This window comes from Gouania willdenowi, chromosome 12 (assembly GCF_900634775.1).
Source record: "Gouania willdenowi chromosome 12, fGouWil2.1, whole genome shotgun sequence".
NCBI lineage: Eukaryota > Metazoa > Chordata > Actinopteri > Blenniiformes > Gobiesocidae > Gouania > Gouania willdenowi.
In genome coordinates, this window is record NC_041055.1 from 8,685,566 (window position 1) to 8,700,965 (window position 15,400).

The 15,400-nt window shown below is 37.8% G+C and overlaps 1 protein-coding gene across 1 annotated transcript in view; it reads right to left on the reverse strand.

The window, feature by feature from the left end:
- The window catches only part of LOC114473677 (chondroitin sulfate proteoglycan 4-like), a 37,338-nt gene extending 23,973 nt beyond the window's left edge, over positions 1 to 13,365 (reverse strand). Inside the window, exons 1-3 of the mRNA XM_028463441.1 lie at positions 13,302 to 13,365; positions 2,385 to 2,548; positions 453 to 1,544 (exon numbers count right to left, since the gene is read on the reverse strand). Coding sequence (XP_028319242.1) covers positions 453 to 1,544; positions 2,385 to 2,548; positions 13,302 to 13,365 — 1,320 coding nt within the window. The remainder of the gene's footprint in view (positions 1 to 452; positions 1,545 to 2,384; positions 2,549 to 13,301) is intronic.
- Positions 13,366 to 15,400: the final 2,035 nt, after the last annotated feature.

Here is a 15,400-nt window from a genome sequence, read left to right on the forward strand (position 1 = left end):
CTGGTGATCATCAAAGTCTTGCCGTGTTCAAAATGTCATACGAACGTACTAGTCATGCTAAGTCAAATTAGTATGTAGTGCGTTCACATTAGATAGTATGAAAAGATTGAGTAAGTGAGGAATACCCAGATGTATACTATATTGGGACATTTTTTTAAATATGCATGGTGGGCACTAATCATACTCAGACATTTGGGGAATGTAAAATCATCCTGGGACTGGCTTGTTGACTCTTGTTTTGAAGTTAACCGAAAGTTTTGTCAGTAGTATCGGACAATATGGAATCTTCAAAATGTTGGAATGAAATGTGTATATGTGAGTTTTTTTTATTTCAATTTCTTGCTTAAAATGTTTTCAGAACTTTCAAAGGTGGCGAATCAACAGATATACAGTATTTAACCTCAGTGTGCTTAAGTTTTTTGTTGCTGGTTCATAATGTATCTGCATCATACCTTCAAATGTTTGGGTTGAAGTGGGGCGTGACCTTCTTCATCTACCTCTAATGTTTTTAGGGATAAGAAGTTTGTGTTTTTGTTGACTGCCGATGATGCTCGGACAGCAGTCTGTGACGGATCTATGGGACTGATGGAGGTCTGGATCTTTAGCGCTCCGCCCACTTTGCAGCCCACTGTGACATCCTTGGTAACAATTGCATGTGGGAGACCCGTCTTTTGACCATTTACTTTAACATTTCTGAGACATCCTCTAAAAGAAGCACCGACTCCAGATCCAACATTCAATCCTGCGAGCTTAGCCTCCCGCCTTGCTTCTTCATCCAGCCCTCCCACATAGAGAGGTCCTTCCTGCTGGATAGACTGGAGTTCCTTGCTGAGACTCGTCCTCACCAACTCCTTGCCGACCCTAAAATTAACACTGTTGGCTAGAAGCTGTAGTTGAATTGGGTACCAGGTGCTGTTGCTGTTGACATGTAATAACGAATGCAGCTCAGTTTTACTTCCTTCTCCATTTCCCACTGATGCCACGAGGTGACCTTTTCTCATCTCAATAGCAACAAACTGCCCTTGGTTTCCAGCGCTGAACAGGACCAGACCATCTTCTTCTTTTGCTGAAGGGTACAGTTCCAATTCAAAGACTCCTTCCTGAAGTCTGTCCCGAAGAGATAGAGACATGAAAGCTTTGGATGTGAAAAAGGTCACAGGATCTTCTTCTGTAGCAGAGAACTGCAGACTGCAACCCAGAAACACCTCATGGACACTTTTATACCCCGAGTATGGCCTAAGGTTGGATAACAAATGATGTTCATTGAAGATCACTTCATCCATGCAACCTCTATACCCAGCATTGATGTTATCCAAGTAGGAATGGTTCATGTTGGCAGTCCCGCCAACAACAAGCCCAGCCTCCACACTGAGTTCCATTTCTGGTCCTGGCATTTGGAGAGAAGTGTGAAAGCTCCTATCCACAGTCATGGTGATGTTCAGGCAGTGATGATACAGCTCAACAGTGTGCCATGCCATGTCACTCAGGGGGATACTGCTTTCTGAAAGTAGCCAACGTTCGCCTGAGCCCAGGTTAAGACGTGCCTGAGTAATGAGAGTGAGAGAGAGGAAAACATTCTCTAATAATCACTGTAGAAGCTGTAAAAGCAAACTGAATGAAAAACAATCCTCTCAAATGTAAATATGAAGTCATCAATGTGACATCAATTTAAAAATGCAATATCTCTGTCTTTACTGTAAAGTCCATTCCCAGTGTGTGAGCACCGAAGGCTTCAAGTGTCCACATCATGTGTATATGTTGAATTAATTGCATTTTTGTAGTGACTTCCACCACAGATGTACGCATACTAGAGCCACTAGCACAGCTAACTAAACCTCTAGTATTATATAGGATCTTTGACAGAGCTTGGAGTTAATATTCCCTTTAAACCTGTTGGTTTTGTCCCTGTGTTTGTGTTCTAGTTTTTCACCCCTCTAGTTTGTGTGCAACTGCAGAGAGATTGTGTGGAATCCTGTTGTTTTCCCTCGTGTTTCTTGTCCCTTGATTACATTCCCCGCACTATTTAAGAAGTGTGTTGGCTGCTGGATTATCTTTGATTCCTTTGTTTCTTACTCCTCTTATCCTTATGATTCCTGCTATTGCTTTACAGTTTGTGTCTGAGTTGTTTGGCTTACTTTTCTTGTGACCACACTTTTATTTTCATCGATTTTGTACTTTGTTGGAATTTGAGTTTTCATTCAAACAAATACTTGCGTTATTTCTGTCTACTGTCTCCCTCTACTTTCATACATAATCTCTATGACAATGGTATTTGAATATAAAAGGTCAATGTTTCTACAAGAAATCCTACTGATATTTAGAATACTAACACTTGCAGCATTTACTGCTTCCTTTCTAGAGCAAAGTCAGCCATCATAGCCTACCTGTAAGCAACCAGAGATCAGTTGAAGAAGCAGGAAATCCCTCCTTCCTGCTGCCAAAAACAGTAAACCCGAGGGACTTGATGTTCGAAATCGTACATGGACTAAAGTCTGTACGGAGGTCTCCACAGCGCGTAGGTGAACGTAGCCATCGCCGAAGAAAGAAACTACAGAGATAAAGAAACATGCGCATAAGACAGAGTGACAAGTTGGTTTCATAATCTTTGCCTGTATTTTCTTAGTTAATTATGTGGTTACTGTTTTCTTCTCCCACCGTCCCATATTTTTTTCTAATTTGACCTTAAGGGTCTATACTACAAAGCTGGATAGGTATATCCAAGATAGCTCTTCATGAGCGGGCTTCACCTAACCAAACTCTCCATCACGTAGCAGCTGTACTACGAAGCGGGTCAATAACATGTTCAGTTAAGCTTGGTGATTTCAACCTGGCTACGTGTGTGTTCACATGAAAGAGGTGGAGATCGTAGCGTCTGACCAATCACTCACAAACACGGAAAAACCGTGCAGAGAAACTTACGTCACAATTGACATATAATTCTTTAAAAATATAAAGAATTCAAATCCATAATTCAGACCAATATATTTGTACAGCCTGTATTACATTAAAGGACTGAGATTCTCTGCGTCGTCAACAGCATATATGAATACATTAATTATCAGCTGACTCATGAAGGTCAGTCCATCAGTTAAAATCTATAGGATGTGATTGATAAATAAAGAAATTGCGTTGATTCCTACATATTCTCTCTCCTGTCAGATCAGAGTCACGCAGCAATGTCTCCACAGAATGACCCACCGTTTCCTGAGTAGGTTGTTTTCCAAGAGAACTGAATGTTCAAGAGGCGGGACTTTCATACATGCTCAGATTTGATCCACATCTTAACCTCCTCCCGACCAGGTTAGCCATTCAGCCTAAGTAACCATGGTGATTTACCCCGATAAGAGGAAATCCAGCTTTGTAGTATAGGCCCAAAGAGCCTGTACCGGTAACATTAATAATAATTATTGTTGTATCTGCTGTAGTAATGGTCTGGATCAGGCAATTTAAGGCAAATGTAAGAAGATGAAAATAGGTGTCATTTCAAAGTGCATTTTACATCAGGAGACTTATGCTGACCAGCCCCAAATAACAATAACAATAATAAATGCCATGTGATGGACTGGCGCCCTATCTAGGGTGTACCCCCGCCTAATGCCAAATGGAGAGAGGCACCAACAGTTCCCCGCTACCCTGAAAAAGAAGCAAGTGGGTGGATGGATGGATGGATAATTATTATTATATTATATTAAACTGCCAGCAGAGCTGAAGTCAGCATCCAATGGGAACACTTTAAGTGTGTTGCACTTTCTATTCATGTAAAGGACATTGAACTGCTTTGTAAAATAAATGTGCTATAGAGATAAGTTTGCCTTGCCCAATAATAAGGGATGATTTTGTGTTGTCAAGCGACGATTGGCAGTAACTGAATTCCAGAAACCACGGTTCCATTCATCTCTATTGACTGACCTGTCAGTGTGGTGTGCATTTAGCACTTATCTGAAGTCAATGAATGGCAACTAAGGCACGCTGGAACCATTTTGATCCTGATTACTCTTTAGTGTTCACGCACCTGATGCCTGGAAAGCCTAAATACATTAGCAATGTTCTAAGTATCTTTATTGATAGCAATTTAGTGTGTTAAGTGCCAGCTGAATAGAAACAGCTACATCACACACTTCTACTGCTTTGGGGTAAGTTTAAGCTAATCCTTATTTCAATACACTTATAAAAGGAGTGAGTGTTAACATGTCCGTTTAAACACATGGGGGAAACTGGCGGCCCGGGGGCCACATGCAGTGTGAAGTCCCCAAAGAAAATGCAGAAAATGGCTTAAAACCACAACACACACAAAGGCAGAAAGTTATACAAAAAAACAGCAAAGATGAACATAAAAACATTTGTTTTGAAATTCACAAAAGGACTCCCAAAAATATGTAAATTTAAAGACAAACAAAAAATGCAAACATACTGTACATACACAAAAATCTATGAATAAAAAAACTGACAAGAAAAATACACCAAATTGACAAACTCCCCAGAAAAGAACAACAAAAATGCACAAATGACTCATAACACACAAAACAATATACACAAAATTACAACAAAAACACACAAAATGACTTCAAAGCACACAATAACAAAAACACAAAATCCTTCGTTGTTTTCAGTGTTAATGCTCAGATTGATCTTTATTCTAAAGCTGACATGAATGTTAATAGTGTGGCACTCAGATCAGATACAATAACATTTATGTGGCCCCCGTGGTAATATAAGTCGCCCATCTCTGCCTTAAAAAGTTTGGGTGGTTTTACAGTAGGCAGTGATCAGATATTTTAACTGTAATTACTATTCAGGTATTTTTTTGCACGTTATCTTATAATCACACACGAGTAAGCCACAACTACTACGCCTTTGGGACTCAAAATCTTCAGAAAAACTGTTCAAAAACAGCTAGAGATGCAGGCAGAAATAGTTTATTTATTCATTGTGAATTGCCTTAACTAATACAAGTTAATTGCACCTTGTTGAAGCAGCCGTTTATATTGCACAGTTGAAATATATTATATTACTTACATTATGATTATGAATAAGAAAGTAGCAGATGTATCTGGTAAAGCTGAAGTAAAATGAGGTACCCATTTTGCAGAAAAGCAGCATAAAGAAAATCCCTTCTTAAAAATAAAATACATTATTATTCTTGGGGCACTGGCAAAATTTCACACTTCCCTGAAACCTGGCCCACGACTCACAAGTGAAGACCCTCTGCGCCAATTTTAGTATCGTCACAGAGAACCCTATTAATGTATTTTCATTTAATGAAACAATAAAGGACAATTTATCTGATATTTCCACACCTCTAGCCCTGATGCTTAACATTTATTTACGCGATTACAACGTTAACTAAACGGCCTTTTTAATGGCTCGCTCAATTACTGAGACAAACACCATTAACAGTGATTGATTTGACCCACAAACAGCAGGGCTGGCCCTCTTAGTGGTCCATTTGTGAAAACTATTGACGTCAATGGATAGAGGCTAAAGAGATGCAACTACTGTTTGTTATTTATTCATAGCAGGTTTATCATGAGTAGTTTGTTCATAGTGATGTACCCTTGACTTAAATTATTCCTCAAATTATACAGATAACTGGGAACTATTTTGTGATCGGTTTTATGTAAAAGTTTAAAATGCTTACTTTTATGGTAATACTATTCATATATTTGCATTCATTACTCAAAATAATCTTTAAAACATTATTTAAAAAACAACTTGTATTTGTAAAGGGGCAGTATTATCAAAAATTAACTTTATAATGATTTTGCTATGGTGATGTACAGTACATTCCTTTAGCCTCATTCAGAGGGTCAAAGTTGAAAAGGTTCCATTTCCTCCGCCCCTTGTCATTCCACCTTTCCTCTATATGAGAATGTTAGCTCCTCCCTCTTAAACTACCTCACAGTTAAAACAAACACTATGACTTAATATAAAATATACTTTATCTATGTAAAGTTACATACACGAAATGTGTTCTCTGCATTTAACCCCTCCTCGAGGAGCAGTGGGCAGCCACGTTGAAGCACCCAGGGAGTAGTTACAATCAGTTCCATTTTTTGTATCCATTATACTGCCTCATTTCGACTGAGATGATTGGACGTGTTTGTGACCCAATACGACGCAGCGGTTGAACAAAACAGTGAACTATCACTTTGAATAAACTATTCCTGTAATAGGTAGAGGAGAGGATGACAAAAAGCAGCTACGGTGAGTGTTTGAGGCAGCTGAAACAGCTGATTGACTCCGCTGCTGCCGCACACACACCATGAGACTGTTTGTCTGACTCACAATCACAATAGTCGCTTAAATAGCCATGTGTTTTACTTTTTTGGCTGAAAACAATAAAAGTGTGGATAGCAAAAGAAGTCAGCATCTACAGACACACCTACTTGGAATATGCAGAAGTAGGCCCCAAAACAGCCCGTTTTTAGAACTGCTCAGAAAGTCACTTTTCAGAGGGCTGAAACTCTGGAAAACAGGTGAGTTTGGCAAAATAAACCTCAAACACTATGTTGTTGGGGTTCTTAGAACAAATAGAGATGGGTGAAAAAGAGCAGAATACTGGCCCTTTAAAAAAAAAAAAAAAAAAAAAAAATGATTTATTGCTGTTTTGCAACAAGTTTTTTTTCTCTTCCTTTTGGGTGAAACAGAATGAACTAGAAAATTGAATAGTATGTTAAGGTTTCGTTTATTCAGACAAGGTCAATGTAGGGCTGCACAATTAATCTCAATTTTTTTTGCCACGATTAAATTAACCTGATCGTCAGCAATATTTACATTTAAAATAAGGGCTCTGCACTCTGTAATAGTGTATTTATTCAGTTTGCCTCAGGTACATTTTAAATTATTGGGTAAATTATTTTTTTTATAATACTTCCCTTTTAAAGCTTATATTTGCACTGTAACCTATATTGTTTGTTTAAAAGTAGTGCAATAAAAACATTTTTTCCCCTAATATGATATATAATTGTGATTATAATCATGATTTTAATATTGATCTAAATAATTGTGATTATTATTTTTGGCCATAATTGTGCAGCTCTAGGCATATGGAAGTCAAGTGCAACTTCAAAGGAAGCATCAAAGGCAATCAGCAGAACTCCTCTGACGAAGACTGGCAGTTGACAGACAAAACCAACATGTTTATTTTATTTATTGCTAGGTTGTGACCATCAGCAGCCCTCTGTAAGGAAGGGTAATCTAAATTTTATTAGATGAAAAGGTATATTTAAGAGACAGCAGTGTTGCACCCTACATGGAGGAGGATAACAAGGGAGATGGAGTTTGTGTGGGACATTAAAAGGAAGTTGGTTGTGCTGAAACTATGTGATATTTCTATTGTTCACATTGTGCTGTGGGGTGTAATCTACTGTACCAGTCCACGTAAAGTGAATAAAGAAGGTGAGACATTACACTGCTTTGGAATAATAATTGCGACAGTGATCAGAAGCAAAGGGTGGGTGCTTACACCCTATTATAGAACTATAAATTGCGATCAACGTTTCTAAAGTTAAGCCCAAATGTGAACTCTCCCAAAGCATGCCAGAGTATCTGCCACTGATGTGCGTACAAGAGCATTAATCAGAGAGGTTCTTCGCCAAGGACAAAGAATTTTTTTTTATTTTTTTATTCAGTTTATTTCCGACATGGTTACATTCACTTTTTTTTTTTTTTTACATTTTTTTGTACATGCCGAAAAAGGAGACGAGAGAAGCAGTTTGCTTATCTGGGTCTGGGTCCCGTCCCCTGTTTTACCATCGCAAATTTACATGGGTTTACATCAGTGGCGGATGCTTTAAGACTACAAGGGAACCTCAGCTTCCCCTAAAATCAGTGGTCAAATATGTAGTGTTGTGTGTACATTTCATTGACTAAATATATGACAGAACACATGTATGTTTAGTTCAGAATCAGCTTCTTATAACAGGAAACTGACAGTGACAGCGTGACGTTCTTCATTCATTACCGCAGCGTCACAGTGTTAATAAACAGTGGTGAAGTTCAGCTTCAATTGACTTCAATGGGACAGGATTTAGTGGTTGATCCACTGCAGTCAAACTAGACGCTCATTGGATAAATGCTCGGTTATGACGCACTTAGTCCCGCCCATCGGACGCCGGGCTTCACAGGAGGTCTATGGAGCAGTGGGCTGGATCTGTCTGTTCCGGACGCTGGAATAATGGATGATGATTGGATGATCTGTCTCAGGCTAATTCAATTTTGATTGACAGCGAAATGAGCCAATCAGAGAGTATGACGTTGTAAGCACACAGGCGGGTTTTTCAAATATTTCAGTCCGTTGCTCTGTGTTGACACGGAGACTTTGCTGATCCTCTCATAGCGAATTAACTTCTGACAAACCTAGTGTCTGTTTTTGGTGTTTGTGGAGACTGTTACTGCTTGTGTTGTGAGACTTTTGACCAAACACTCACACTCCAGCGCGCAGCAGCTACGCGCGTGCATGCGTGTGCGCGCGCGTGCGTGTGTGATAATCTACAAATAGTTGTTGACAACAAAATGTGAATTCTACTAAAATTCACATTTAAATAAACAGATACATTTTCTGAAGTAGGCAGAAAATGAGCTTCCCCTGCATGAAAGACCAGCAGCCGCCACTGGTTTACATGTCTCTCTGGTCAAACATTCTTGAGTTGTTCTGAACAGTCCTTTCTTGTGTATTCTCATCTGTGAAGATGGTAGTTGGTGCGAAGAACAAACCAGAAACAATAATAGTGATAAATACATATATACAAGTGCTACAGGTAATACTGTGTTTATGGAGGTAGTGATGGGGTGGGAGGAGGGTCAGTGGGGGACCAGGGCTGTGTTCATGAGGTGGCAGAGGGGAAGAAAGTGTTTTTGTGTCTTGGGGTTCCGGTCCTCCTGATGGATCGAAACCTCCTTCCAGAGGGGAGAGATTGAAAGTTTGTTTCCGAGGTGGGAGGGTTCGGCCACAATCTTCCCTACACGCCTCAGAGTCCTGGAGGCGTACAGGTACTGGAGGGAGGGCAGATTACAGCCGATGACCTTCTCTGCAGAGTGGATGACACGTTGCAGTCTGGCCTTGTCCTTGGCTGCAGCATACCAGATGATGATGGAGAAGCAGAGGATGGACTGGATGATAGAGCTGATGTTCAGCTCCCACTTGAGGTCCTGGGTGATGATGGTCCCTCAGAAGCAGGAGGACTCCACAGAGCTCACTGAAGAGTCTCCCACAGTGAGGGAGGTGAGTTCTTCCTGAAGTTTGCTATCATCTCCACTGTCTTTAGAGCACTGAGCTGCAGGTTGTTCTGACTGCACCAGGACACCAGCTGGTCTGTCTCCCACCTGTAGGCTGACTCGTCTCCATCCGAGAATGAGTCTAGTTAAGGTTGTGTCGTCCGCAAACTTCAGGAGCTTGACCGACTGGTGAGAGGAGGTGCAGCTGTTGTTGTACAGGGCAAAAAGCAGAGGAGAAAACCATAACATTTGATGACTAGTCATCTTCAAAGCAGATGACGTCAAAGTAGATGTGATGTTTTTCATGTCAGTAATGGCTTTGCTCAGGTCTTCATCAAATACAAGAGACTAGAAACAATGCATTTGTACTGTATACTATGGTGGCTTAGTGGTTAGAAGGTCCTGGGTTCATGCAGTGGGGTAGACACTTTGGTCCTTGCTATGTGGAGTTTGCGTGTTCTCCCCATGTTTGTGTGTGTCCCACAATCCAAAAACATGACTGTTAGGTTGATTGGAGTCTGTCCATAGAGGTGAGAGAATATCAGTGGTTGTCTGTCTGTATGTTGCCCTGCGATGGACCATTGCCCTGCCCAGGGTGTCCCCCCAACGAGAGTTGGATATAGGCACCAGCCGACCCTCGCCATCCTAAAAAGGAGCAAGCGGGTCAAAAAAATGGTTGGATGTCCGGAATCGTGCGTTCAATATCCTCACGATAGTCAGTAATTTCCCTGACAAAGTTGTTCGAGGTATTCAATCAACTTATTGAAGACGTGCTCTGATGACTTGAGTTGCATTACTTTTAGTCGAGTCACATCCAACAGTTTCGGATTTTCACAATGTTAAACGGTGTTAGTAGTAACCATGTCACCAGCAGCTAGGTCTGCTAATAGCTGCCTGTCACCCACCACCTGAACACATCCTTTTACTTTTCTCTGCAAGCCAAAAGTAGCAGCCATCCTCAGTTACGTTTGTTGCCCACAGAAGAGACCATAGTATCTATAGTCATGTTGTAAAGCTAATTTTAATATTTTTAGCAAGGTATATTATCTGATTTAATTTTGTGAATTTGCATAGTTTCTATTGTGTGAAAAGTGATTATGTAATAATTATGATTAAAGAAAAAACAAATCGTCTTGATAAATGGGAAAATAAGCATCTATACGAATTTTACTTGAAGAAAATGTAATTCATTTAGAAACGCAACATCGCAATGTAGAAATGACTATAGTTCATTCAATCAGTATATTTTACGACAGTCGGTGTAATCTCATTAAAAGCACACACATTTGTACCCATCAAATGTAAGAAAAGAAAAGCTGGACAAAATGGCCATGGACGGGGAAGTCTGGACCTCGCTGCTAAGGATGCTGCCCCCGCGACCCTACCACAGATAAGCAGCAGAAAATGGATGGATGGATTACAACTTTAACAAAATAGCTTTTTAAAGGTCCATTTAAACATATGGACAAACACCATTAACAGTGGAAGACTTAACTAAATGGTGGTTTTTCTCATTGATTTGACCCACAAACAGCAGGATGGGCCTTTTAGTGTTCCATTTGAGAAAACTATTGACAACAATGGATAGAGGTTAAAGAAATGCGACTACTGTTGATACAATGTAGAGTAGAATCGTGAACCTTAGGGGACCATTTAAAGGACACAAAAGTGAACTTAACTATTGGTTTGATTTATACATGTGGGAAAAACACAAAAACATTGGATCAAAACTTATACAAATCAAACATCTGGGGTTGTCTTATATAAATACATGAGTTTAACTTCATGTTTATTGATAGGCGATGGCATGTTTTGTTAACAGCATTGTCTGACATGAACAACAAGTCAAATACAGACAACTGGCAGCCCTCAGTCTAACACTGTAACACACACACGGCAAAAAGACACAAAATGACAACAAAACATACACAAAACACAAAAAGGATGACAGAAATCCATTTTAGTGTATTTTTTGTTGCTGAGGTTTTTTTGTGGGTAATTTAGTATATTTTTAGGAGTAATTTGACGTGTCTTGGTGGTTTTATTTATTTTTGTGGTTCTTTTGAGTGTCATTGTTGTCCTTTTGTATATTTTCCTTATTTAAGCTTTTTGTGCATTTTCGTGGTCAAAGAAATTAGAATCAGATGTTTTCGAGAAATATTACAGCATTAAAGAAAAAAAAAAAACACTAAAAGAAAATAATGAAAAGAGAAAAAAAAAACGTACATAAGTAAAAGACCATTAATTAAATAAGGATGAAATATAAGTGCACACATAACAGTAAAAAAAAATAAAAGTTGGTCAATAAAAGTTGACCATGTCTGGTGTGTAAACTCATATGAAAGCTGTTTATTTTGTATAAAGGGACAGACAGGCACAGCATGCTACTGTGGGTTAAGCCTGTAAATTGCTTTCATATCAGAATCTGTCCACACATCTCTAATCTGGCTCTGTGACACGTGTGGACATGGCATTATTACTAATCTGCCTACCTCACAGACACCTTTCATGTGGACACAACCTCACCACATGTAAATACAGGCTGATGTCCAACGTCGATTCACAAAGGAACTTTTTTCATTTACTATACGTCATCAGTGAGTTCATTTAGTGTTGAATAGCAGTGGAGTCAGACGGGGGGGGTAATGGGTGCTGAGTACCCAAGGTGGGAGTGTGTGTGTGTGTGTGTGTGTGTGTGGGGGGGGGGGGGATGTGCTCAGAAGTCTGCTTTATATATATGTACAAAAATGCATTTCAAACATTTTAGATCATTTTTATTTGAATGAAAAGGGTGCTGTGTGATTTTTTTTTTTTTTGGCACTAAAAACAATTATTCTAGCTACCAACCCCTTTAAAACAAAAAGTATGTAAAAACGAATTAAAATTCTATTTTTAATTTTTCTATTATTGTTATTTTTCAAATACACATCACACAAAATATCAAATAACTGTATCCTATACTTTCTCAAATATAAATCTAGTTATAGTAATCTAGTAACAAAATCAAAATGCAGTATAAAAATATCTGAGGTGGAGCACTTAATGCCACTATTTATGGCTTCTATGGATTTCTAACCCTTTACCATGATCAAAAATTAATTCTAGAAAAAAAAAAAAGATGGTTTATACCCAGGGTCCCAGGTGGACCCTGGGTTTATACCCAGGGTCCACCCCTGTTGAATGGCAAGATATATACAAGACATGGGCAATAAATAAGAATCCAAACACAATCATAAATAACTCCAAAAACCAAATGCACAAAAAAAAAAAAAAAAGTACATAGCAACAACAAAAACACAATAACAAAATTATCACTAAAAACACACTAAAATAATTGGAAAAATACACAAAACTAAAGAACACAGAAAATGACTCCAAAAAACTCTTATCACAAAAAGTTCAGACAGGAAAAGGCAAAAAAAATAAAAAAAATAAATTTAATTAAACGGCAGAAAATTACAACAATAATACTTCAAAACCACTCAAAACGACAGAAATCCCCCCAAAACAATACAAAAAACAGCAACAAAAATGGCCCCAAATACATACATAATCCAAACACACAATACAACATTTTTAATTAAAAAAAACACAAATAATCTGAAAAACACACAAATAATCTGAAAAACACACAAAACTAAAGAAAAACACAGAAAAATGACCCCAAAAATACACAAAACAAAAAAATATATATAAAATGCCAAAAAAAAGACAGGTATAAGCAAAAAATACACAAAATTCTTCTCAAAAAACAAAAACAATACACAAAACAGCAACAAAAATAAAAAAAAAGACTAAATACATATACAATATGACAGGAAAAATAAACAACACATGAATCAAAACAATAACCCTTTTTTTCTGTCCTGTATTAATGCTCAGAAATACTGACATAATAATGTGACCCTGTACACACTGTTTTTAACCATCTCCATGGAAAATTGTAACAATAAAAAAAAAAAATCCTCACTTTTAGTAAGAGATGCAGCAAGTTATCTAAGGATGATTTTAAGTTATTAATTACAGTCATCCACATAAATCATCAACATCTGAACAGCCTCTGCACTCCCAGTTTGGCATCTTACCTGCATAAATGTGCCCTGTGGAAACCAGTAGGAGTAGAAACAGATCAGCCACAATACTTCCCATTCTCAGGCCTTTAATGTGTATAAGTTTCATTCAGTGAAGAGCATTGAGCCCATTATAGCTACTGTGTAGCATTTTAGAAACAAACACCAGCTCCACGCGCTGCTGTTTGGAAGACTGTGATTTTAATTACGTGCACCTGTGAGTGAGAGGAGCAGTGGGAGGGGCGGGGCTTCATCAAGGGGCGGAGCTTCATCATGCTACGGGATCTTCCCACTAAAGCATGCACTACATTAACTCGACACCAGAGGGCAGTGTTGCATTTACCAGAAAGGTGAATTAAAAAAAAGTCACTTTTATCACGATGAGAGCTTACAAAATGTGATGGTTTGAGCGCCACATTATCAACACTGACGACAGCATTTATAACAATGACCAATCTGAGCATTACCACAGGAAAGAGCAAAGGGTTTGAGCATTTTTTGTCTTTATTTTTGTTGTAATTATTATATATATATTTTGTGTCATTTTGTGTATTCATGTTTTTGTGTCTTTTGCTGTTAATTTGTATATTTTTTGTGATTTTCTTTGCTTTTTTCACATTTCAGTAATTTTGTTGTCATTTTGCTTATTTTTTAAAAATTTTTTTTTTTAATTCTGGTGTAAATCTTTATGTGACGTGTGCATTTTCCTATAATATTGTGTACTTTTGTGCTTTTATTTTGTAGTTGTTTGTAGTTTGTTTTGTGTACTTTTGTGCATTTTTTGTAGTTTTGTGTATTTTATGTATTATGTATTAGTTTTTGTATCTTTGCGTAACTTTGTATATTTTTGTCTTATTTTGTGTATTTTTGTCATACATCCATCCATCCTCCATCCATTTTCCAACCCGCTTGCTCCTTTTCAGGGTCTCGGAGGGTAATTTTGTTGTCACTTAAAGAAAAACTTTTCATTCTTTCATTTTGTGTGTTTTTGTTGACATTTTGTGTATTTATTATTTAGATTTTTAGGTATTTTCCTGTTATTTATGTTATTTTGGAGTCATTTTCATGCTGTACAAAGTTACACCAACGATCATAGCATAGCAATAACTATGAACATGTAACAACATGCAAAAGACAAAAATAAGGCATAGAGCAGGGTTTTTCAACTCATGGGTCGGGGCCTAAAAGTGGGTCACAGGTTTTTGAGCTTTTTTTTTAAGGGGATTTTGTGTAAAGGAAGTCCTGGCACGATTAGAAATGTGTGCTTTAAATGTTCAATGTATAAATTTCATTGACAATATTTTACTATTTATTTATCACAGTATTTAGGATACCTATTGATTATCCTACTATAGGTGAGACATTCTGTACCCCTGACTTTTTTTATTTGAATCTTTTTAATTTTGTACGTCAAACCTGACAACCCTTTGGTCCTCAGGTTTTATTTAAGCGAAAGGGGGACTATTGTCCATTTATTTATTTATGTTCATTTGTAATGTATATGCAAAAGTGTCCATTTGTTACCCTTTATGATTATCTAATTTTATTTATTTATTTCAGAATAAGACCCTTCACATTCTCTGCAGATGTTATAAGTAACCATATAGCCATGTCTACCAGTTTGCATTGTGAAGCTTATATTTGAATATTCAAAGTTCTACAACTTGAAGCCGTTAATCAAAACAAATAGTATGAATAGCATTAATCATTTGTTATTATGTAAATATTTTAGTGTATGATTGCATTGATAATCCCTTGGGTGACAGTGATGACATGTCAACAGGAACGTGTTCCAGTTCCTGACACCTCGCCGTGAAGACCAGCAGCTTTGGATGAAGGATGCTCAGCTTGAAGGAAACCTTGTGTGTTGTCCTTTTGTGTTTTTTTTTTCTTCTTCTTTTTTTTGTCTTCTTGCATAATTTTGTTTTCCCTTTGTAGTCATTTTGTGTATATTTGTTGTCATTTTGTTATGTATTCCTCATTTGTTTCATTGTTTTCATCATTTTGTGTGTTTCAGAGTCAAGTTGTGTATTTTCTTTTCTCCTTTTGTGTTCTTTTCTGTGATTTTGTATATTTTTTTGTTGTTTTGTGTATTTTTGGAGTCATTTTTGTGT